Source organism: Magallana gigas, chromosome 9, assembly GCF_963853765.1.
Source record: "Magallana gigas chromosome 9, xbMagGiga1.1, whole genome shotgun sequence".
Classification (NCBI taxonomy): domain Eukaryota; kingdom Metazoa; phylum Mollusca; class Bivalvia; order Ostreida; family Ostreidae; genus Magallana; species Magallana gigas.
The window spans coordinates 8,715,595-8,743,493 of NC_088861.1; the positions used below are offsets into that span (position 1 = coordinate 8,715,595).

General features: G+C 31.9%; 2 protein-coding genes across 2 annotated transcripts in view; both read left to right on the forward strand.

Moving 5' to 3' along the window:
* The window catches only part of LOC105343789 (uncharacterized), a 78,072-nt gene that overhangs the window by 23,956 nt on the left and 26,217 nt on the right, over positions 1 to 27,899 (forward strand). The window lies entirely within an intron of this gene.
* On the forward strand, positions 3,421 to 13,586 carry LOC136271368 (uncharacterized). Its single transcript, XM_066071288.1, has 4 exons — positions 3,421 to 3,424; positions 3,549 to 3,668; positions 3,740 to 3,890; positions 13,385 to 13,586. The coding sequence occupies exons 1-4, from the start codon at positions 3,421 to 3,423 to the stop codon at positions 13,584 to 13,586; spliced, it is 477 nt and encodes a 158-aa protein (XP_065927360.1).

Sequence of the window (27,899 nt, forward strand, 5' to 3'; positions counted from 1 at the left end):
GCGGTTATGGTAGATAGCTTCATAAGCGGAGCCAATTTTTTTTTGGTAGGGGGGTCCTAGGCCAATTTTTAATAATTTTACTATGTAATTTAAATAAGCTTTAATTTTCCCGAGGAAAGTCCAGACCCTCTGACCCCCTCCTTTATAGACCCCCTCCGCGCATGAAGATTAGTACTTAAATATGTCTTAATCTAAATATAAATAATCAGTCCAGGTTTCACCAATAGATATAAGCATTACTTATCGTTTTTTATGTATACAGCCATACACTAGTACTATGATTATAAACTAATCATTGAAATATTATCACATCATACGGAATTATTAATCAATACAAATTTTTTTTTTCCCTTTTCTTGAGTAAACAACTTCTTATGAGTCTTACTTTTGGCATTGTTTTCAATATAGAAGGATACATATTCTGTACAATTGAAGGTAGGGATAATAGGGTGCCAATTTGTTCACATTGCCGATTTCTTGTGCAGAGAACAGTAAAATTTTAAAAATTTGATTGTGCATGAATTTTTCAAAACCTATTGTTGTAGTTTGTTATAATTCATTCATTGATATATCAACAAGAAAGAATAGAAGGTATAGACAGGCATATGTATCACACCCAAGTTGAGTGTCTCACAGAACACCAAATAAAGAAACTGTGTGTTTTGTGGGGAATGCATAGAAGACTGCGGCAAATTATCTCAAATAACCAGTGCGGAAACCAACAAATAGGCTGTTATTTGTTACCTGTCCTGCAAATACATTGATAAAAAATGTTATCGTCACATAACATAGCCGATTTAGTTAATGTGTACATATGGTCAACGCACATGTAATTCTAATGTACATGGAGGCGGACGTATCAGGCGGTGATCCAGAAAAATTATTTCCAAAAATGATCGGTTGAATTACATTAAATGCTTTGAAAATTGTTTTAAACTATCGCGCGGGTCAAAAATGCATGATAGAAGCTATGTACAGTGTAATTGGAAACTTTCATTTTATATCAATATGTAGTATTACCTATTATAACAAATAAGAGTATAGCCCAACTGCCACAAACAATACTTGTCTTTTACCGGCACCACCCCCTCCCCATAAAAAAATGAAACAATTGTCGTTTTATTTGCTAAACATGTGTGTGGTTCAAGATTCTTCTAAAGGACATACCCGATTAGAATTGAAAAATGAGTCGTTTAAAACTAATTTTGTCAAATTTTTTAGATTCATTTAGTTATATTTTGGTCCATTTCGGTAAATAGATGCACCAGCGCAGGCTATAAATTCGAAATATTTTCATAAATTAATAGCTTTCAAACCAGTGGATAAAAATATGAAAGTCGAACTCAATGAGTGCTAATACCTGTGTTGAATGAATGGTACAGTAGGATATGTGCAAAAAGTCCCGTCTACTCTTTCCTACCCTATATTTATTGGAACATTAAATTCGATTATAAGAGTCAAATTTAATCAAGTAGGATATATATATATATATATATATATATATATATATATATATATATATATATATATATATATATATATATATATATATACACACACCTGTTTATCAAAAGTAAAACTACTCATAATTTATCTATAGTGCATCGTTATGGAGCTACACAGAAAGTTTGAAATTAATTTGCCGAGCCAAATAAAAAAAAGCCTGGAAAACGAAGAGAGAACGAAGTGGAGACAGAATAACTGACAAATTAAATTAGGACTATATAGCCCCCCCCCCCCCCCCCCCGAAATTTATATACTGAAAACAGATTATTGAGTACAACATCCGCACACAATTGAAAGATAATTTCATGGGTTTTTTTTTTTATCATTTTCGCTAGCAAATGTAAGACATCACAATTATCCCAAACCCCTCCACGGAAAAGGAAATGCTAGGTGATGAGAGAGAGAGAGAGAGAGAGAGAGAGAGAGAGAGAGAGAGAGAGAGAGAGAGAGAGTCGATGTAAATCACACGTGCGCTAACACCGTTCAAATTAAAGCTTGCTAGTTGGTCTGCTTGGCAAGCACGATGCCATTTTCCACAAGAAATCGCTGTCAAAACAAATCTTTAAATTGGTGTAAAGTATGTGTTTTCTCAAACACGAAAGTAACTAAGATTGGAATTTCTAGAAGTAAAACCGGAATCGTTGATATCCGGATTAATATATCGACGATAAAATGTTTAGGGTCGGAGCATATTTTTAGGGTCGGTCGTGGAACCGGAAACACACTATTAATTTATCTACGCCTAATTAGCTTCAAACCAGGCTTAAGTAGCCGCACTGCGTCATAATGCGGATTTTACAATATTGTTTCGACTTTTAAATAGCGTTTTAGTTATCCGGTATTGATTTTGTTCTAAATCGCTGTTGTAAATAATGGCAACAATAAGCATTTAAAACGATGATGTATGATTTGAATGAGATATATATTGATTAATTTTTAGACACTCAATTTTGTTAAAATAAACTGAAAAACAAAATTTCTCATTAACCAGGATCTCCAACACATGTTTATATCTTCTTTGTTTTGAACCCCCCCCCCCTTTCCAAGATTACTTTTCTCTTTCACTATAATTGGTTAAATTTTGAAGACAGAAGCTTTTTCGTCATTTAATTAATGCTAAAATAATATCTGACATTGTTGACAGACCTCATCAGAAAACGGTAGCAAAATGTGATTTTTACGGAAATTATTTTAGTGTCAACTTAGATTAGAGCTTAAAGCGTGAAAAGTAATCCGTCAATATTTGATTTATTTCACCAAATCTTTTCTAAGAAGTCATGTTATAGAATAAACATTATGGATTTATTTTTGAGTCTATAATATCCTATAAACATGGTATATGCCTTGCATTATTTTGTATATATCAGATCCATAAAGCATACTAACTAGCAATAATTTGCGCAAAAATAATGATGGGATGTGGTTTAAATTAATGGTTACATTCTATTTTGTATATCTAGCTTTAATTTTCCCAAACTTTGGTAACAATATTTTGGGAAAAACTGGCATCTGGCATATTTCATCATTGTTAATACTTTTGGCAAGAGGTACACGTATCTGAGATATGAGAACAAAAAAACTAGCATGTAAACATATATATTTTTAAATCTATTCGTATCTATATGTTTTGCTAGAGTGTATATTTATCATTCAAAATGAAGCTTTTAATGGTAGAGCAGATTTAGTACCGAGCATAGGAACTACCTTAATTTCTTATTTCAATGATGTAAATGAGTCATCATTTTAATTTGTTATTGCTTACTACTCTTAATTCAGTCTATGTGCACACACACACACACACACACACACACACACACACACACACACACACACACACACACATATATATAAATATATATGCTCTTAGAAAACTTATTTTCACTGGTTTTCGCCTTTTATATTTAAGCCAAAAAAATGCGTATGAAATATTTAATCTTTACAAAATCAAGTAAAACTAAAATGAAAAGTAAAACAACCTTCTGGAACGATTTCTGTTGAAATTGATTATTCATATTCAAATTAAAGTTCGTCTCTCGTTTAAGGCTATGCAAGACGACATGTGGGCTATGAATTCAGCATACAAGCCATAGGAGGGAACACTGTTTGGCGCAGTGAACCATGGTACGAGTGTGGGGTGCAGATACCTTGGCCTCACGAACCAGGTTAGTAAAATTGAACGAGAGAGTGAGGGATTAAAAGATGATACAAATGTCATGCCTTTTTATTCTTATAGCTTGTATGAGCGCCACGCCCCCTTGTTGGTACGCCTTCAACGTGTCAGTGGACAACACTCCTAGTCCTTGTACCGGCGGACAGATACTCGTCAAGAGAACCAACTACACATCGACTCCCTATCTCGCCGTGCAGCTGTGCAATAGTAACAGGTCATTAAATTCTTTCTATTTGCATTACAGAAAGGAAAGAAGTGCTTGTGTTAAACTTGTGTTATACCACTGAAGTTCAATGACCAAAACGTGTTTATTGTTTGTCTGCTCAATGGTACGAAAGCCGAGAAGGATCATTCGAGATTCGAGATTCGAAATACGAGATTCGAAAAACGAGATTCGAGATTCGAAATTCGAGATTCAATATCTAAATTAACCAATCAAATCATGGATCTGAAACCTGTATCCTAGCAACATCAAACTGTTCTAAATAAAGATCATTCGTACATGTTCTTTCCTACAAATAAATGTCTTAATAGCTCTTATATAGTGGTTATAAAATGGTTGAATTAACATTGATGAATTAACCCCACACAGTATAAGCCATTAAATTAGAAATAACACTGTTGGCTTTGCGAATCTAAGTGGTTTTGTTTGCCCTGTATGTATTTCCCCCCGAACAATTTTAACCCGAATTGCATTCGCCCCAACTGTGTAAAAATCGGCTCGCGAAGAAAGATCTGTTTAATCTAAATGTTTTAGGTATGAAACGAAACTCAATGAAATAATCGACATGTCAAAATATAGGTTATGATACAGTTTTAAACCATAGAAGATATAATGATTTACAACCTCAAAGACAAAAATCCAGATAAGAATAGTGTATTGTAGGGTATGGCAATGCCATTGTCGATATGAGAGAGAGAGAGAGAGAGAGAGAGACAGAGACAGAGACAGAGACAGACAGACAGACAGACAGACAGACAGACAGAGAGAGACAGACAGACAGACAGACACAGAGAGAGTTTTGTAGTGTCAAATTCAGTTTGATTTAGAATTTGAAATTGATTTGATTTGTTACAAGCATATATAGACAATAATTAAGCCTCTAAAACGAGAAAAGAGAGGAGGTAGCTAGGGTAGGGCAGACCAACTAGCAAGCTTTAATTTTAACGGTGTTAGCGCACCTCTGATTTACATCGAGACTCTCTCTCTCTCTCTCTCTCTCTCTCTCTCTCTCTCTCTCTCTCTCTCTCTCTCTCTCTCTCTCTCATTACCTAGCATTTCCTTTTCCGTGAGGGGGTTTGGGGTATTTGTGATGTCTTACATTAGCTAGCGAAAATGATAAAAAAAACATGAAATTTTCTTTAAATTGTGTGCGATTGTTGTACGCCAATAATCTGTTTTCAGTATATACATTTCAAGAGGGGGGGGCTATATAGTCCTAATTAATTTGTCAGTTATTCTCTCCCCACTTTGTTTTCTCTTCGTTTTCCAGGGTTTTTTTTTATTTGGCTCGGCAAATTAATATAAAACTTTCTGTGTAGCTCCATAACGATGCACTGTAGATAAATTATGAGTAGTTTTACTTTTGATAAACAGGTACATATCCGTACTTGATTTTTAATTTAACTCTTATAATCGGATTTAATATTCCAATAATTATAGGGTAGGAAAGAGTAGACGGGACTTTTTTGCGCATATCCTACTGTACCATTCATTCAACACAGGTATTAGCACTCATCGAGTTCGACTTGCTTTCCTTTTCTTTCATCCACTGGATATAAAGCTATTAATTTTTGAAAATATTTTGAATTTATGGCCTGATTATATATAAATTAGAGCTGCGCTGGTGCATATATTTACCCAAATGGACCAAAATATAACCAAATGAATCTAAACATTTTGACAAAATTAGTTTTAAACGTACGACTCTTTTTCAATTCTAATCGGGTATGTCCTTTAGAAAAATCTTGAACCACACACATTTTAGCAAATAAAACGGCAATTGTTGCATTTTTTAAGGGGAGGGAGGTGGTGCCGGTAAAGGACATGTATTGCTTGTGGCAGTTGTGCTTTACTCTCATATGTTATAATAGGTAATACTACATATTGATATTAAATGAAAGTTTCCAATTACACTGTACATAGCTTCTATCACGCATTTTGACCCGTGCGATAGTTTAAAACAATTTTCAAAGCATTTAATGTAATTCAGCCGATCATTTTTGAAATTTAATTTTCTGGATCCCCGCCTGATACGTCCGCCTTCTTGTATATTAGAATTACATGTACGTTGACCATATGTACACATTAACTTAATCGGCTATGTTATGGGACGATAACATTTTTTATCAATGTTTTTGCAGGATATGTAACAAATAACAGCCTATTTGTGGGGTTTTGCACTGATTATTTGAGATAATTTGCCGCCATCTTTTATGCATTCCACACACCACTCACAGTTTCTTTATTTGTCGTTCTATGTGTATGGCGACAAATTGGTAAATTTGCACCACTCACCCCTTGTAGCTTCATCCTGATTACATTTTATCTGGCTAAGTGTAATGTAGTAGTATATTAAATACACACATCTTTGTTTGCAGTGCTTATTTACATCTTTAGAGATTCACTTACAAAAAAAGTAAACATTTGTGTGACTTATATGTAATTATTGTCAATTTTGGTGCGGTGGGGGTAGGAAACTACAGAGAAACTTAACTTGGCTGTGAAACATATGCTTTTATTCTTTCTTGTTGATATATCAATGAATGAATTATAACAAAATATATGTACAACAATTAATTTTGAAATATTCATGCACAATCAAATAAAAGGTTTTACTGTTCTGTGCACAAGAAATCGGCAATGTGAACAAATTGGCACCCTATCATCCCTACCTTTAATTGTAGAGAGTAGGTATCCTTCTATATTGAAAACAATTCCAAAAGTAAGACTCATAATAAGTTGTTTACTGAGGAAAAGGAAAAAAATTGTATTTATTAAAAATTCCGTATGATGTGATAATATCTCAATGATTTGTTTATAATCATAGTACTAGTGTATCACTGTATGCATACATAAAAACGATAAGTAATGCTTATATTTATTAGTGAAACAGGACAGATTATTTATATTTAGATTATTTAGATACATGTACTAATCTTCATGCGGGGATCTAGAAAGGAGGAGGTCAGGGGATCTGGACCCCCTCCTCGGGAAAATTGGAGCTTATTAAATTTACATAGTAATTTTTTTTTAAAATTGGCCTAGGACCCCCTACAGAAAAAATTAGCTACGCTTATGAAGTTCTCTACCATAACCGCATTTTTACACAAAAGGGTTGAATAAACCCGGGTTTTAAACTATTACTGGTGGTGAAATACCTTAGGGTTCAAACGCATCAGGTGGAAATGCACCAGGGCAAACAAAATCACTAAGATCCGCGAATCACACTGCATTATTACTAGTCTACTTAGATATTCTGTGTAAAAGTAAATACAAATAATAATTTAGTTAGGTAGGGAGAAGTGAACATAGCATTTATTTGTATATAAGAGCATGTACGTATGATATTTATTTAGAACAGTTTGATGTCGCTAGGATACATATTTTCAGATCCTTGATTTGATTGGTTAATTTAGATATTGAATCTCGAATTTCGAATCTCGAATCTCGTATTTCGAATCTCGTATTTCGAATCTCGAATCTCGAATGATCCTTCTCGGCTTTCGTACAATGGCAATTCTAGATATGTTCAAATAATTGTCGCTTATGGTGTGACGAACCTTACTAAGGTATCCGATCCAGATTAGGACCTAGTTTTACTAACTTTGAAAATTCATCATGTATTAAATACTCTAAATATTAATTTAAAGCATTTTACAGTAAAAAAAAAAAGATTTACCGAGAGAAATTTTCCAAAATTTATTATCTAAAGAGTAATTAATAGAAGAAGACTGCATTAAGGTCTATGGGGACAAGTACATTTTTTTCAAATAAAAAAGTAAATACTTAGATTATCAATGAATACTTCGGTTGAAATGTGTATTTTATCATTAGGAATACGAAAGCTATTGAAAATAAATTTTATACCATATAGTTTTTTTAGAATTATTTTTTTAGATTAAAAGCGTAAGGGGGCAACTCTTCAGAAACACATTCCGCTCTTACATACTGATATGAAAATTATGTTTCTATATACTATCAAGCCCATACATATCTGTTATGCATCCGTCTTCATTAATCTAGGGCTATTATGGATTGCATACATTACGAATACTTGGCGTCGCAGCTATAATGCTTCCTTTGATAAAGAAGTTTTTGAGATTTTTGGATTTTGTACGGCCGAGATAAAAGCTAATAATTTGTTAAGAAATAAGTAAATTTGTTTTGACATTATATTGAAAAATAACAAAAACCAATTATATTTACTCCTAAAAACGCATGCTGTTTGTTTACCTTTAAACGTTACCTTTATTATGTAAATTGCAATGCTTAATTTCATCTCGTTAAAGAGATATAAAATTTTAATTGTTTGTTTTTTCCTGCCAGGAAAGGAATGCCTTTTAATGAATATTGATGAAGAAAGAGCGAAAGCGACCTCATTGCGCACGTCCGCAGAAAATAAGGTTACGATTGTGTATATGCTTAACATTTGTTGATTTGAAATACGATCATGTATGTATGAGAGTACATGTATTACGTCTGTTATTTCTGATAGCGTTACTTTAACAAGTTTTAAGGTTATGGTCCATACCCCTATCGCAGGGTCTTGTATGAATAAATAACGCTGATGCTGATTTCAGCTGCATGTATTCACTGGTTCTTTATTTCGATGATTGTATATTATCAAATAAAACCTGTAAGTACAAACACACTCACACTCACAATTCATACGCAACATCGCACGGTGATTTAGAATATTTGAATAAAATGAATTAAAAGTAATTTACAATTAATATATTTCAATTACAAGGTAAACGGAAGCTTACCAGGTATCCAGAACTATGAGTTAACCAAATATATGAAATATCTTGTACAGGTAAGGTAAAGATACACTTCACTGTGTCTACCATGAAGGTAAATGTCGTGGGGTGAGGGAATTGGCGGGATTTTCGCTATTTATAGTGAGTTAGTAAAGTCATGCATATTAATGAATTCAGTGGTAAATTTATATTGGTCAGCTGTAATATAGTAGTAAAGAATAAACATGTGGTCAACATACACCTGTAAACAAAATCCTCACGTGACTTACAAAAAACTCATTCATACGTTTACTCATTCATCTCTCATACACGCTCCATTGGCAATGCGCGTCAAATATAAATACGCAAAATATAACACTTTTATATGACAACTGCGACACCCAAATAGATAAATAAAATGCGTACAGAATTATTTTCATATTTTTCAAACGTGTATCTGAGGATATGTTCTAATCAGATTTTACCCTGTTGGCTCGTCCATCGGTATATAAAAACTAGGGCCGTTGCTAAAAATAGAACCGATTGCAGGAAATGACGCTTTTCTCATATATAAAGAATATAAGCCTAAGCCTGAAATTTGACTTTCACAAAATCATTTTTTGACTTATATCCTGTGTAAAATAAAAGAATTATTATTTCAAAACAAAAATTTTTATGTTACACTAGCTTATTTATCAAAAAATAGATAAATCTGCATACAAATTAGATGAAATGAATATTTTTTCAAAGAGGATTTAAGCTCTTATAATTTTATTCACGTAAATTTTGATATTATTTACACCCTAACGCCCTTAATAAATTGGAAATAAAATTACACGAGGGACCGGCCTTTTCAGGATGAAAATTGGCATATTTTTGGTAAAATCATTAAAATATATATATTGAAAAAAAGATCCGTAAAAATAAAACTGTTCATAGGTTCATTATTTCATAACTCTAAAAAATATGTTTTGATTATTGTTAAATAGAAAACATGATTTAAACAAACTGTTGACAAATCTGTATTATTTAAATCGCAAAAGATTGTTTCTTTGGATATCGGTAAGTATTATGGATCGAGTTCGGTATTTAGAAATTGCAGTCACATTCGTGGATAATGCTAACTTCCTTATATATGCCTTCAAGACAAAACCTCTATTCAAACTTTTTTACTGGTTTTAAAGACTAATATTATAATGAATTAACTTCTCTTCAGCGCATGATTTTAATTCTAAAAACATTTTTTTTGTGGAAAATAAATATATGCTCGTTGTTAAGTGAATAGGATTAAGATAATAAGGTCAAATTATTTACCCTTGTGTTTTTATCTTCCTTATGTACTGGAATATAGATCGCGGTCAGGATTTCATTTTGAAAGTTTAAAGACTTATAGGGATTAAAGTTCAAAGAATTGATTAAATTCAACCTTATAATGGATTGATGTTTATGCAGGACAAAAGTAAGCGTCTATACTGTAAAACGAGAAAATATGGCGCACTACAAATTTTAGCGCCTTTGGCGCAACTGCCTCTGAGCGCTAAACTTAAAAATGCGCCAACGATTTTCCATATGTAATAAATTTCTTTAAGTTGCAAAACAATAACGTCAGTCCATTTTTAATGCTATATAGAAGTGTTCGTATACGTAATATCAGATACCGTCGATTCTGTTTGTTTAAACAATTACACAGGTAAACGGTATGGGTAATCGGGTATAAGTGCCTAAACATGGATTAATTAATTCAATTTTAATTACTTTTAAATATCTCTCATTAGCACCTTGAAAATTTGGCTTCTCCCCATGCCACTTCCATTTAGTGCCTCGAGGTGAACATGTGATTAAGCGTGGCGATCGTTAACGCTGACAAAATATCCAAGTCGACACGTTAAATTCAAAGTCCGATAACTCAAATTGTTTACGAACAAAAATTACACATCATCGCCATAAATGAAGTTTTCATATCTATCTACTGACGATTTACACAAAAGTAAGTGTATTGTTCTCAACGACAGTTTACCGTGCATGCGAGATAGAAATCGTTGTGTTCACGTGCTTGAGTGAACACAGAACTAAATTTGGGCCTGATCGTTTATCAAACAAGAACATTTTTTGTATTCTTTTTTAAAGAAAGGTGACGTGCGCTAAAATATAATTGCGCCAATGTACTAGCACTTGCATTTGCGCTAAAATACGTATGCGCCAAATTTTCTCGTTTTACAGTATTTTCAAAACGAAATGCAATCGACACAACCCAGTCATGTTATTAGAATAATACCCCGTTAGGCCTAATTGATTGCAGTTATCGGGATTTCTGATATATTTGTTTTGAATCAATTTCTATGTCAATACACCTTTTAAAGTTAGGTCTCAATTAGATCGGGCACGGATAAGACGTAATAACGCGTGAAATACTTCAGACGTTGTTTTGTGACGTATGGATAATTACCTTAATAAGTCCAGTTTGGTTTTTTTGGCGAAAAAATACAACGCAACAGTCTTTATTTTTTAACCATATGTAATTTACACCAACTCTAGTATAGTTGCGAAGTTTACGGAAAATCGACCATCAGGTAATTTTTCGCACTTCGAAGCATATTTAAAAAATCCTACAATAGCGATTTGCAATTTTCTTCAAATTGTAATCTGTGATTAGGAATTCTATTTTCTGCCTTATCTGTAAAAAAAAATACTAAATTCTACTGTCTGGTTTTTGGTAAGGGGTCATCCCAAAATTTTGCTTTATATTTGGAGCATTACAAATGTAGATTGGTACTATGGATTCATTCAAAAAACAAACCCGAGGATAGCATTATTCTGTGTATGAAATTTCAACAACATACAATTTTCACTTTTTTTAATGTCATTTCTTATATCATTCTCATACAAAACTTCATTTTATCATAACGTCATAATAGCACAATGGCAACGCTCACCTACCTTACAACGGAAAAACTGTTAAAAAAATAAAATTTTCTTTAACAAAATCTATGTATTTATATCTGTAAAAGAATTTGTGTATTGTGTTTAATTTAATTAATGATATCGAAAAAATCATAGCAAGTATAAATACGCTGTATTTCACTAGTATGCGCAAAAACATGGGCAATGAAAACTAAACTCGGTCTCCTTAAATAGGATTACACTCATGCGAACAAAAAATATCCTTGAGGGGAAACACATACCTCATTGTAACAGGAAAGTATATATGTACGTCACTTATTGCTCAAATACTCCCATAAAGTTTGCTGGAAAAAATCAGAGTCTTTCACTCTTTAAACAATGTATAAAAATTATGAAGGTGTTGACCCTCCACTCATTTTTGTAAATTAGTCTAAAATACATTGTAGCTGTCGATATCACGTGATGGATTTATATTTAAAAGGAGGCATTACTTTCCTGGCAGAAATATAAATATTTTTTATCAATTTAACTTTGTCATCTTTGTTAGAATTCAGCATTGTTATCTACAGCATAAAGGTAACCTTATAATGTAACAAAATATGCATTTTCTCCGTCATTCAAAATTGACGCAAAATATAGCGTGTTTAGCTTAAAAATTTAACCCGGTATACCTTTAAGCTAGGCTATTGTTTGTAGCATCATTTAATAAATAAATTTCTCAAATTTTAGCAATCTTTACGCACCTTTCATTTACTAGATCTTGACTATAATTCACATACACTCAATCAAGGGCTAAGATTTTCCGCCACATGGGCTGACGTCATCCGTCCATCAACCACGCCTTATCTGAACTCGTCCTAGTTTTTCAAGGTGGAATACTACACCATTCTTTTATTTTATAGGTCGGTAAAGTTTCATTTCTAAAACATGGTTTTGTTTTTCGAAGAGAAATATAACTATACTCTCAATTACTTTATACAATTTTTTTGTATTTTAATGAGAAAGTGGAAAATTTGTTTTGGTTGCAAGAAATACACTGTAGAGTTTAATATTTGGTGTGAATAAATTGATGATATTAATATCCAATATAATAAATCATGTCCAGAAATGTCAGTAAGACATTTTATTTTTTTTTAAAAATGAAGCAAATTTGCGAAATATGAGAAATTTTAAACTGGTAAAAGCCGCCAGTCTTCTAAAGCCAGTGTTTATCTTTTTCTGTCAAATAATTTGACGTACATGTATGTCAGTGATGATATTGTCTGTCATGTCACCCTACCAGCATGGAACACCATGGACTTAAGATGTGTTTATAAATAGTTTCTTAAATTATACTCAAGGCTTCAATGGCAACTCTCGATGAAAGGGAGCCCAAATATTATTTTTGAACAATTAAATTTATGATACTCAATTAAGACACTATTGATTAAAAGGAAGATCCTCATGTTTTATTATGTAAAATGATGGCCATTTTTTAACATGATGTACACGTAACTTAAGACCTTTGTAACAAATTTATTTAGCAATCGTAAAGGTAAATACATTTTTATACGGTAAGATTTTATTATGCTTAGCTCATATACATTGCAATATCAAGATAAAAATACACACGGACTGTTACTCATTAATTCAACATTTATGTTTGAATCAATTATTAACTGATCCTTTTTTTCAGAATTTATTTATTTTACACGCACGCACGCACGCACGCACACACGCACACACACACACACACACACACACACTTGTATATCATGTAAATGACTATAAATGCGAAATCAAAATAATGTAACATACTTTTTTCCGATTTCATCATTTGAACTTTAAATGTCTTGTTTATTTCAGGTACAAGCTATTCCTCGGTTCTAGCTTAGGAACTACGTTCAGAAGCATAGATGACCAAAGTGGGACGGGCCAAGATCATTGTGAACTCGTCGGCGGATCTGACGCTAATGCAATTACAGAGGAATACATCTTATCCTCGTATGTTAAAGGTAAAGTGTGCAAGTATTTACTTACTTGTATGAACGTCCTTGGTAGAGGCTAAGGACCGTATAAAGGCGTGTATTTCTGTTCAAATGAAACATTTATGCAGTCATTAACGTCTGCCAACAAGGGTGGGGTAAATGAAATACATGGAATATATAGTTCTTGGAAATAAAACATAAATATTGAAATCCAAAAGCATCGTAGCATCATTTTAATATTCAGGTCTATGCTTCAGATATTAGAAATAAAAGAAAAATATATTTTTCAATTTTTGTATAAAATTCATGTTCATGTACAAAGTATATAATTTTATCCATTTTGACCACTAATACGCGAAGTATTATTTCGTTTTCATTGAACATTTGATTTGTTTTAATTGCAATAAAAAGCTCACAAGAGCTTTTTAAGATTTCCCGAATGCAAAATTAATTATTCCGCTTAGAAAATTTTATTTACACACGATTTTGAAACACAGTAGTCGTGGATGAAAATTTAAGGTGTGTAAATTTAAAAAACCAAAATTTATAGAAATCGATATTTATTGATAATATTTTATGCACATGGCAAATTTAGCGCCATATGTAAAAGTCTTTTAAGGAACTTTCTACTTTCTACGACATATGTATGTTACTGTATAGCAGGTTAATATCTCAATCAGAAAAGATCGCGATTCTTTTCATTTTATCAGCAAATGGCGGTGGGTTCAGATTGTGGTAAACAAAAATTTAAAAAAAATAAAATTCAAACCCGCCTGAATTTTACAAAAAACGATCATGGTTTTTTGTACATGGAACATGTATAGCAACCCTTAACGAAAACAAGATTTTTATCTGGGTTACATTTTAAAATATATTTTGTTAAAAAAAACAATAATATTGTTATCCAATGAAATGATTTTCGATAAAAACATCGGTTTGTATAATACCTCTTTATGATTATTGTCCGGTAATACAACAGTTTCTTCAAGTGCAACCCATTTCTATCATGGAAAGATGGTTTCTGTCAATTAAATTTTACACCCTTTTACTTGCAAGACATTTGAGTAGCTTACATAAACACTCTGAGCCCCAAAATCACTTTGTAATTTACCGATATCACTGGGCAGACAGAATTAGTCACGCATCACAGCACGTGGCGTGGATACATGTCGTGTCATGTTTTATTACTGCAGGGATTTTTTAAAGTTTATATAATAGGAAGAATGCAATTATTCTATTTAAAGAAGTTATTTATTAAAAAAAAGAATTGTGCCTTGTTAGATTTTTTCAAAACCGGAAGTAGAGGGAAAAAATGAAAGCTCATCAGCTAATATAGAGTCAATTGGTAGATCATGCACTTTCTCCAACTAGTAATTATTAAATTTAGCAATAGCCATAGGTCGGTTATTATAATAGACTGTTTAATACCATGATTTTTCCTGACAAAATAACTATTATATAAGGCGTGGTCAATTATACTGTTATGCCATTAAATTGAAAACATATATTGTATTGTTTATTTTCATAATGCGAAGGGTGATTTAGTAAGTCTTACATTTATATTATAGTGATATTCTTATAATTATTCACTAGAGGTTAAATTTGCGGAATTTTTTTTTCAGCGAATAAAGCGAAAATTAACTTTGCGAGTTGTTTTTCCTGCTATACAGTATGTAGAAATGGAAGGGTCACTTGACCAAAAATGGAGTAGAAAAGGAAGACCTCAGAATGAAGCAATTTTAGATCTAAGTTCCATTTTTAATCATTCATAGAAATGATTATTTATCATAAAATAATGCGAATTTGTACGTATTAAAGTAATATCGATACACATTTTAATAGCATATCATTTTATAATGTCTTCAATCGTACGATTATATACCATGTTGTACAAATAAAATTTAAATATTCAACTGTTTCGTGGTCCTTGAACCGGTCTACACACAACAAAATTAAGTAGAACAATACTTTTTAGTATACATAAACATTTACATCTACTTCCCTGTTTGTTCCAAATATATTTTCATTTTCAATCGTTGCAAGATGTTAAAATATGTAATCTGAAACATGTGTTTTTTCCAGACGAATAATCAGTTATAGTCATTTTAATGGTAACATTATTTAACAGCATGTAAAAAAAGTGTGTATACTGCATTGAAAATAAGGGAAAGATATAATAGGGTTGAGTTATTTTTTCAGTATACAGACAGGTACAATATTTATTCAAAAATAATAAATATAATAGTTTGTGTAACGCCATAAAATACATTCTTTTCGAAGTTGATCATTTGTACCATAACTATTTGATACCATCGATTTTGTAGCCAGGAAATTGCTCTGTAGAGCAATCGCCTGACTAGGAAAAAAAAGTTTACGGCACTTAATCGATGTTTTATTTTGCAGGCTATTACAGGTGGTATAGAGGCGAGAGATTTAGGTATGGATGGTTGGCTCGTTATACAAGTCATTTAGAGTGTGGGGTTTCTATTCCAGGAACAAACACTGTGGTTTAGATACTATTTAATAGATAAATGTACGTAACCCTCTTAGATGACAAAGAGTATTTTACATGGAGGGAAGAAAGGTGTTCGAATTAAAACATGTTGTCAGTGGTTTGTGTTAATGGTATATATATATATATATATATATATATATATATATATATATATATATATATATATATATATATATATATATATATATATATATATATATATATATATATATGCAATATACAAATCCAGCTACAGTACATATGTATTTTACTTTCCCTTGTAAAAATCTGGTCAATTTCTTAATCGAGGTAGTGCAGTATTCGGCACTAAATTAACCCAAACACTGAAAGCTCATTTATAAATTATAAAATTACACTCTAACAGTTTATAGACATTAGATAATTATATTTACATGAACCTTTTTGTAATCCCCTCTCAGCAAGAAACACCCCTTCTGCAAATGACAATTGATTTTAACGACATTTTTTATATTTGCCAGACATTTTTTTTTCTAGACGAAATTTTTCTAGAAAAATAGTTCTCAGTTTTGGGGAAATCAACACTAGATATACTTAGAGTACACTCATTTTATTGAACTATATTATATTTATAGTTTTTGGTAAATTATTGTTAATGAAATGCTTGGTATGCCTGACATGTTAGAATACATTACAAAAACAAGCTCTGCCTCTATCAATTTTTAACAATTATAATAACCTCGAAGTTATTTAAGATGCATTCTATAAAATGACACATAAAAAGAAAAATTTGATAACAAAAACATAAAGAATCTCTAAATAACTTAGACATTGAAGAAAAGAAAAATATATGTTGGAATATTTTCCTTCTTATGTTTGTCAGCGATGTTGGATATATTTTAAATATAAGATAATTAATAATTGATCAAATGCCAAATATCTTCTCTCGCCTCTAGAATATAAGAATAATTTGTCTTAAGTGTGATTCAATTTGATTTTGTATTATATATCTAGTTACCGTACAGCTGTGATTTAAGCGGGGATTATAATGCTGGCCTATTTTGGCGATTTTTTAAAATTCAGATAAAATTAAAGTGATTGTAAATAAGGCATACCTTTTAATGCTTATATTGAGTTCTTTTTATCTATTTTTTTTTAAGTATTAAAGTGTGTGATACCAGGATCAGATGTCAAATATGACTGCATTGTATTGATGACTAGGAATTTTTGCTTAAGTTTATTAACTTCTCATCTATTACAAATAAACTGACCGTAGATTTTATTAAAGGGAAAGAGATTCACCCCCCCCCCCAAAAAAAAAATATCAGCTAAAAATAAAGGTATACCTTGTAAGCTCATATCCGCTAACAGATGCATGTATTTCCACGTACTTGTAAATTTGTTAACACTGTTTGTATGCATTTATTTATTCTTTGCCTTTAAACCATGTGGTTTCGAAATGTTAAACTAAACTAAAGCTAGATAGGTAGGTATTGTTGATTGGTGTTACGATAGCAATTTACAAAAGGTGTTTAACAAAAAGTGTAGATTTTTTTAAAGAGAATTTTTCCTATTTTGAATTTTAATTGCAAAAAGGTAACAAAAAACATATGTATCACATTCAGCTTTAACAGAAACTTTTCTTTGATTCTAATTCAAATCTGACTATTGTGAAAAATTAAAAAAAATAGTTTCTATAATTCCGCTTAATCAAAATACTAGATGTTGAACAATGCAAATATTGCATTTAGTGCAAAAAGTCAAAGTGAATAAGCCATAACTCAGAAGATTGAATACTACCTCCTTCTTCTAAAAATTTTGAAGTATAGATTTCAATGTATTCCAGCTAAATCAAGCTTTTGGGAGGGCTGGATAATTGTGTCCATTTTAAGTCTAATTTGTCTTTTTAACAAGGGCTTGATATAAAGGTATAGGAAAATATTCAATTTTTCATTTTAAATATCCTGAATATTCGTTACTGAATAATACAGGGTTTTTTTAAATTAAACTTTTTATTTAGAATTTTAAGTTAGATCTGATTGGTAATTTGTTCAGCATTCAGCATCCTTAAAGTAATTTCGTACACTAAAATCGATGAGGCGGGATATGTATTGGACTTAATCTGCAATATGCGATGTCATTATCTCCTTTTGAACCACCCAAGAAAGTTTTGTTTTATTGTTTACCCGACTTCGTAGTTTTCCACTTCTGTATAGAACCGCTTGAAATAGAATTCATGTTTAAATGAGTGGGGTTGCTTGGCAAATTTTGAAGGAACTTATTTTTCTTGAGTCATACTAGTAGTTTATATGCAACACTAGATTTTACCTACGTATGCAAAGGCTTGATTAAGTAAGATAAACAGAATTTGAAAAAGGAGATAAAGCATTGTCAAAAAGCTTTCCTACAATCATGCCTTTTCTACCACCATTTCTCCTCAAAAGGTTTTTCATTTAGACTTTATAAGCGACGATCGGATATTTTTTTTCATTTCATCTCATTTCTTGGCGGTGGGTTTTGTCACAAATATCTCAAAATTTGATTTTTAATTCATAATTAATTTTCAATACGCCGCACTTTCGCGGGATTATGTATAGTACTAGATAATAAGAATTGAAACGACGCCTACAAGCAAAGACCAGGTTTGGTGATGAATGAAAAGGCACTAATCTTCAATCTATATATATATATATATATATATATATATATATATATATAATAGGCTAATTGAGTTAAATGGACCGAACTGTTTAGAAATGGAGATATTTGAAACAAAATGCACTAGTAACTAACGACATTTAAAGATATATCTGAGTCATTGTATCGTAATATCACGTGGGTGACCTAATCTTCTATCTACATACACAGCTTCTAAAGTTAAATGAATAAAATAGTCTAAAACTGGAGAAATTTGAATCGAAATGCACTAGTAGTGGATAAAGAGAATGTCTGGGCAATTGTGTCGTAATATCAATGGATGACTTAATAAAATGTATCAATGAGAAACACTTGTAGCTATCTCCAATCTATATTTACAGCTAATTGAGTTGTATGGACAACACTGTTGAAAATTAGAGATATTTGTAGCGAAATCCACACGTAGCTGACGAGATGATCAAAAGAGATATCTGAGTAATTCTGTCACAATATCATGTGGATAACTTGATTGAATGTTGAAACTAACAACACTTGTAGATATCCCCAATCTATATATACAGCGACATGAAATTGAGATTTTTGTAACGAAATGCACTAGGAGCTGATTAGTTTAAGGAAACTTTATCTGAATAAGTGTATCATAAAATCATGCGGATGACCTGATTCTATAATGCTGCAGGTCTGTAGCTCCCAGTCTGAAAAATTCAGATGGACGACTTGGGAGCCACAGTGCCTACCATAGTACAAAACTGCTATATACGGCGCACAAAACATTGCGCCTGTTTTGGACTGATTAACCTTATTTTCACACAAAATCTGTGAAAACAATTAGTACCGTTAAATGCGTGAGATAATTTACTACTGATATTGTTACTTTACTTGCCTCAGACTGTCTTTGAAACATGCTAACCGACATCCGAAAATAAAGTATATTAATTCACGTCGAGATCGAGAGTCGCCATTTTTACATGTAAACAAACTGCACCACTTCACTTTACAGGGCTGGTGATCGTGTTTAAAAGAATATCAGAGGCAAGTGAAGTGACATTATCTGTAGTAAAATGTCCGAAGAATTTTTTGGAATCAAATATTTGTACAGAAAATGTTCAGAAATGAGATTAATCAGTCCAAAACTAGTGCAATTTTTTGTGCGCCGTAAATTGCAGTTTTTTACTATGAGAGGCACTGTAGCTCCATGAGTTACATGGACATCGATTCGCAGTGTTCTCACATACGAAGACAGTTGAAAATGTAAATACGTGTATATACATTGTAGCTAGTACACAAGTTAATCGATTGTTGAAAATTCAATAGATGTAAGTAATAAGGAATCATTCTTTGGATATTATGAAGTGATCAAATACGGTTTGATGTGTTCAAATCTATAATGAAGCCCCACGGTCTTTATTTGATATGATCACCCCTGACCGTATTTGGTCACCTTATAGAATTCAAAGAATGATTTCTTATTTCTTAAATATGTACTCTTAATCATTACCATTGATACTATCCTGTCATTCTCATCCCGGTTTTATTCTAAACCGTATTAACCGCAATTTGTAAATATAATTCTACAAAGTAAAAATTAGTTTCCACATAGGAACTAAATACATCTGGCAAAAATTTGCAAACAAAGGAAGTGATAGTTTTCCATTGCTTAATTTGAAATTTTACAATGAAGTTTAAAAAATATTCAAGACAATACACCTAAATGTAGGGGGAAAACTTTGATTTAGTACACAAGATGTTTCAAATGCAAAGAAAATATAAAACAAACTCATAATATAGGAGGGGCGGGGTTAAGATAAAAGCAAGTTAAGAGAGTATTATTTTTATCATCTTTTAATAAATTTACATTTATTATGCATGTTTAGAATTGTATTCCCAATCGCTTGCGCAATAAATAGTTTTCTTGGAGTTTACAGATCGATATAGAGTAGTAAATACCTTTTTTTTAAAGTCCAAAATTAAGGTCATATGTTTACCATTGGTACATATAAAAATATGACTTAATTTCGGTCACAAATACTTGAGATCATCTTCAGAAAGAGTTTACTTTTCATTACGTCACACTTAGCACAAAATATGGAAGGGTGAAACATTAAATCACTTGGTGATTCATTTTAACTCATTGGGTAATCGAATAAAGTATATAAGTCAAAATAAACTCATTTATTATCTGAACATGTATAAGGAAAAGGTAAAAGTTTGTTTTGAAACAATAGTTTTTAAAATCTAATAATTCGGTCAATTGAGACAAAATGCTCAAAAATGCATTTTAAACGTAAATGTTTACTCTCATGGAACAAGAGTTCCTAAGGTGCACCTCACGGGGAACATTGTACATTGTACGTTCTTTCCTGACCCATACCATCCGGTTCTTGCACAATGATATAACACCTGAACCCTACCCTCCGGTTTGTGCGCTATGAAATAACACATGGCCCTTACTCTCATGTTTGTGCACAATGATATAACACCTTAACCTTACCCTAATGTTCTTGCACTATGAAATAACACATACCCCCTACCCTCCGGTTCGTGCGCTATGAAATAACACATTACCCTCATGTTTGTACACAATGAAATAACATCTTAACCCTACCCTTATGTTCGTGCGCTATAAAATAACACATGCCCCCTACTCTCCGGTTCTTGCACTATAAAATAACACCCGTATCCTTCCTTCCGGTTCGTGTACTGTGACATAACAAACCGTGAACATACATGCAACCAAAACACTTTTTTATAACCATTATTCGGTTTCTTGTCTACAAGTACACCTGACATTCTTTCCACTTCTATCAATTTTATATTGCTGTGTGTGATGTTAAGGTGGTATGGGACACTTCCATGTTGTGACGTATTGTTTATCGAAATAAACAATGAAATTAAGTGCAGTTATACAAGTAGTTTCTTTCCCAATATTGTCATCTAACAGCGTTGCGCAGTGAGTTAAAGGGTCTACTACGAATCTGTAAGTCATGAGTTCCAATCCCACTGTGGGTTTTACAATTTTTACCTTTCGAATTATTTTTAAAAGCTATTTTTTGGTTAGATATTTTAAAATTTGAAAATTCTAAACCGGTGAAAGTATATCAATTATAATATACTTTAATCCTCATTAATATCGACAGATGTCCCATACCACCTTAAAAAGATAGATTTTCCAACGTACTTTTTATTGATGAAAAATGTATTCGATTTTTTAGATGCTCCGGCAACATTTGTCTGCCACCTTTTTTCACAGCTTGTTTTTTGATACTAGATTGTTTCATTTGAATATAAATGTAGTGGGATACAGTGTGAAGATGAATTAATTATGATTTTATCATTGATGTATTCTGTAAGGGGATCACATGCGCAAATCTAGGGGAAGGGGGTTCCTGAAAACTAAAATTACGAAATATACAGTGTAAAATTACTCTACACGTGCCTCAGACCCCCACCCCCGAGAAATTTAAATATCCCTCGGACCCCTACCCTGGATTCGCGCATGAATTTCTACTGTATGGTTTTATTCTAAATATTATAAATATCTGTCGTCATTTAAAATAAATAACAATTTCATCTATCTTTCATGGTGTTTGTGTGACTTTTTGAATAGAGAAAATCCGGTTAAGTAAAAGAATATTACCTAGTTTTTGGTACAAAAAAAACAAGCAATGAATTGTTATTTACACTGCAGAACATGAGTTGTATTCGATTGCCTATTTGATTAATTAGACATAATAATATAGAAGTTTGATATTTACATGCATTGATGTTCAATGGATTTCATATATTGTAACAGTCATACTGAATATGACTGTTATTTTCAGAATTACTGATGCCCAAAAAATCGATGATTGATTTCAGTTTTGTGTTTCCAAAAGTCCGCTGCGAAGGTTATAACAAAACTCCGTTATTCTGTCAAAATATAATGTCTGATGTGTTCGGCTTGAAATATTTAAAATTGATAAATTAAGCAACGATATTTGATATTTGGAAAGGAAAGTGACTATTCCTTCCTTAAAAGAACTCCAATTCTCTCCACAAAGATTTCTTTTATAAAAACGGAACCATTAAGTTACAGACAGGGTAAGGCACTTGTTTTCCGAAACTGGAACAACAATACCGATTATATAAGGAATATTTACCACAATTGTATGTTACGAATATAATTTGACGGACCCGAGCGACTTTATAATACATGTATATAAATATAAGAGAAATAATTTGCAAAAATATTCAACATCGAACAAACCCTTCATTAATACAACATGATGTTTATTGAAACTGATGTAGAACCATTTTGACAAAACCTTGGAATTGCAGTGGGATGTAATTGTCTTTTTTCCTGCATCAAAACAAATTTCAAGTAAAAATGACGCTAGTTTCAAGCTAGTTTCAATTGAAATATACACAGATTGCATTAAAAGCCAGACAAATGTTCTTGTTTCAAAGAGCCATGGTAGAGTGGCCAACAATGAAATAAGCTTACGTCACATTGCTGTTTGACACAACTACCAAAAGTCTACGTTTTGTTAAAATGGATGCAAAATACCACTGAATTTCATAGAAATATGCACAGAGCTAAATTGCGTCGTCTCAGCTTGAAAAACCCCCCAAACAAAGTTATTTCAAAAAGCCATGGATGAGTGACCAGCAATAAAATAGACATGTCTACGTCACATTGCTGATCATGATTGACACAACAAAGGACAAGACCCTGTTAAAATGGTTATAAATGCTTATTGATGTTAAGTATAACAAAAGTAACATACTCTTGAAATAATTGTAATTAACTGATACAGTGTAATGTTAAACTTCTTCCAGACTAGATGTTTCAAATGTTTTCACTATATGTATATGTAAGAAAACCTACAAAATGATATTGGTTTATTTATATTAGTGTCCGTTCTCGCAAAACTGCTGCCGCTGTTTATTGACATTTTTATAAAAAGAAATGTAGAAGACAATTCTATCGATTAACAATTTTTGCTTTATAAAACCAAACTTATTAAAGTGTTCTAAACACATATGTTTGTGAAATGATTTCTGTACATGCTGCTAGTACATTATTGTGTGTTATTTACAAATACGGACACCGATAAGTAAATATCTTTGGTAGGAAAATCTGTGCGTAAAATTTACCGTTATTTATTTTCGATCTTTATTCAATTACTTTGCTTTGATTTTTTTTCATAGATAAATATTCAAAAAACTTTTTTTTAAATAAAATTTCCGTATCTTTATTGTTAAGTTTATCAATTTCTTTTGAAATTTGGACATCTTTTTTTTTTATAGATACTAGTTATTAAGATTGGCAAGTGATAAAAAGATGCAATGTAATATTTTTAGTTCACCTGCACCAAAGGTTTAAGTGAGCTTTTCTGATTACCTGTTGTCCGTTCGTCTGTCCGTCCGTCCGTCCGTCTGTCTGTCCCTCTGTAAACTTTTTTAAATTTTTGACTTTTTCTCAAAAACCACTGAACTAATTTTAACCAAATTTGGTACAGAGCATCCGTATGGGAAGAAAATTTTAAATTATCAAAATACATGGCTAAACTTTATTTCAATTGAAGATAATTGCAAAACAGTGAGTTTATGGTTGATGTCTTTTAAGGTCTTCTTCTAAAGAACCACTGCACCTGAATGCCAATAATTACACAAAAGCCTGTATATATAGTCAAGTTTCTAAATTGTAAAAATCGTTACCTCTGGGCCAAATCTAGGCCCCAATCGAGGTTCAAAGTTTAACATAAAAATGAATAGGAGTAATGTTTAAAAATCTTCTGCTCAAGAACCACTGCACCAAAAATACCAATATTTACACAAAAACTTGTATATATAGTGACGACTCTAAATTGTAAACATCGTGACACCTGGAACAAAACTGGAGCCCCATGCGTGGTTCAAAGTTCAACATATATGGGAAAATGTTTAAAAATCTTCTTCTTGAAAACTACAATGCAACAGTTTGGGATTTTCTTTCGATTACATCCTTGGCTATTGTCGATTCTAAATTGTTAGAAACGTTTTCCCCGGTGTATACAGGGGCACCGAGAGGGGTTTCAAGTTTAACAATGAAATATAAAGGAAACATGTTTAAAAAATTTCCTCTTGAGAACTACAATTTTGAGTTTAGTATGCAAGGATCCTCCAATAGTGAACATTTTAAATTGTAAAAGCCATGACCCCAGACCAACATTGGGGCCCCTGAAGGGGTTCAAAGTTTAACAAAGAATAATATTGGGAAAATGTTTTAAAAACATCTTTTTTTCAAGAACTACATTGCTACCATTTAGGAGATTACTCCGGAAACATTCTCAAATAGTGTAGATTCTAAATTGTTTAAACCAACCCCCGGATTAATACTAGACCCCAGAAAGGGGTTGCAAGTTTAAAATAGAAATAACATACGCTATAAAATTAGAATCAACAAGGAGCTGTTGTTTAGGTGAGCTATATGGCACATGGCCTCTTGTTTATAATTCAAAGACAATGTAAATGATTTTAGATGGGATATAAGCATTGATAGTGAGTATCTCGATCGACATCTCTGGCTTTCCCAACAGAGCTTCAACACCTCGAATGTATTAACATTACATCAATAACAATTTAAGAATTTTAAAAGAGATGGGGCCGCTTACCATCAGTTTCATAGAGTAGGGTGTTTTTGTTTTAAATTAAGTTCTGGTACAAATTCTTTCAAAAAATGTGCTATATTATGAGTAATAAACCTTATTTCCACTCATATTTTGTAGAAAAATAAGTACCATTGAATTCTTCAGGCAATTTACTACTGATATCGTCATTTTATTTGCCCCAGACTTTCTCTTTAACAAGCTAAACGACCTTTTAAAAAAGTATGTTGAATTCATGTGCAAATTGAGTCTCTCTCTCTCTCTCTCTCTCTCTCTCTCTCTCTCTCTCTCTCTCTCTCTCTATATATATATATATATATATATATTGATTGGAATTCATCCGCTGACAATGAGAGCGAAAGGGGAAAAATAAAACAGGAGTGTAAATTCACCTGTAATCAAATCCCCTCGCTGGTATTTGTTAGTGTTTATGAATAACGAAAGTGCTTATATCAAAGCTGATAAATTTTGTTTAAATTATATGTAAAAACATGCAACAACTTCCAAAGTTCCAAAGCACATTTCATGTGCTTAACATTATGAAAACAGATCTTAGGACATATTCCTCAAATTGTTATATATGTTTAGTGATATAATTTTCTAACTTATTTTCATATAGTGTTAAAAAACTAAATCCTACCTTATGGTTGTAAAAGTTATTCATCCCAAAATTTGGCTTTTTAGTCATTGTATACTGAGGGAAGCATATTTTTTTTTTCGTTAAACTTTTACATTTTTTTTCAAGTCATTTCTTAAAATCTTTTCTTTAAGGTCAAAAGCATAACGACAACGCTAACTTACATATACCGAACAACGAAAACCGGAAAAGTAAATATTTCATTTATATTTTTTTATTTTGTTTAATCTTATAAAGGGTACTGAAACAATATTCTTAAAATATTTAAGCTCACGATGTTTTTCAAGAATGCATAAAAACATGCCCAAAAAAACTAATGAAGTCGATCACCTGAAATCCGACATTGTATGTTATTTGTTCCTATAGCACATATATTACGCCTTCTACCGTTCTTTTAAAATAATTATGATTTTAATATCATAATTTCATTAATTCATTTAATTAGTGACATTTGAAAGTAAAACAATGGAATATCTCTATATACACTAAAAATTATAGCTTATGCTATAACCATGCCAAGAATTTGCAAATAGATATTATAGGTAATTTGTTCAACTACCCGTCTCATTAAAACTATTTACCAACGACAAAAGTTAATCAAAATGGCAGACTTTTCCAAGACAAGATGGCTTACAGTCATTTCATGCATATCTTTTACAATTTTATGCTATGCTATGGTATGCGATTTTAATGATATGCTATGAGATTTGTATGCTATGTTATGAGATTTGTATGCTATGCTATGAGAAATTGAAATGAAGAGCTTAATGATATGGTATGCTATGCTATGGTATGCTATGGTATTCTATAAGATTTGAACGAAAACGCCTTTATACACAGACTTGTTCCATACATTTCGAAATAAAATAATAAGAAGCCAAAGTTTACCACAAATCTATTATGTGAACATTTATTTCTTTAAATAAAAACATTTAAAACCGAGTTAAAATAATGTTGTATGCTATGCTATGGTATGCTATGGCATGATATGACGAATGCAATTCTATGAGACTGTATGCTTTGCTATGAGATTCTGATGCTATGCTATGAGATTTCAATGCTGTGCTATGCTATGGTGTATGTTGTAAAAGATATGCTTGAACTGACTGTACCATCAAGTAATACACAGTTTGAACTAGCGTTGGACGAAGAGGAAAAAATGCACCGAGAGTTGCCAAACGCTCCAACCCATGTCCTGAGAAACCAAACCAATTGCAAACTCAGTCTAAGTGATATAAAAACAACAAGAAATCGGGGGGGGGGGGGGGGTACTTCAAAAGGAATTAACTCACAACAGTAACGATACCGGCTCGCTTGAAAGTAATTAAACAAAATATTGCAAGAAGTGAATAAATAAAGACATTGATTTAACTAAGATTCAAGGAATGCTAGCAGTTTTTAATGCATAGACACAAAGTCTTATTTAAGGTCGGTAGCGGGTTTAAAATTTTGCGCCCTCTGCGCAGGGTATTGCGCATTACTGTCGTAAAACGCAAATGTAAAATAAAATGTTCAAATTACAGATTATCATGTAACGTTTTTATGTTAAAAAAATGACTTATCAAAAAATTATATTTAGTGAAAAGAATCGTTAGAATAATGTCAGAAGTATTTTAATCATCTCGCCGCTTCTTCAAAATCGACGTTATTGTCGTCGGAATCAACGTCTTACGATGACGTCAGTTGATACGCTGACGTAACAATTGACAAAAATAAACGTCGTGCAATTTCTATTGCTGCGTCAATAATTAAAATCAAAACTATAATTTGCAAAATAAAAACATAAACGCGATCCTTCTACGTTCTGTGTGAGTGGAAAGGTACGTTTATAGGATCAAACTATGAGGGCGGATAGCATAAAAACAATCCGGTCAATTTCGTTTTAATTTGGCAAAATGTTTACTTATACGTTAACCTTTCATCGCTGAAAATAAAAAGGAAATCGTATGTTTGTAATTTTTTAATTATGAAATTGAAATTGAAAACCCTCATTTTC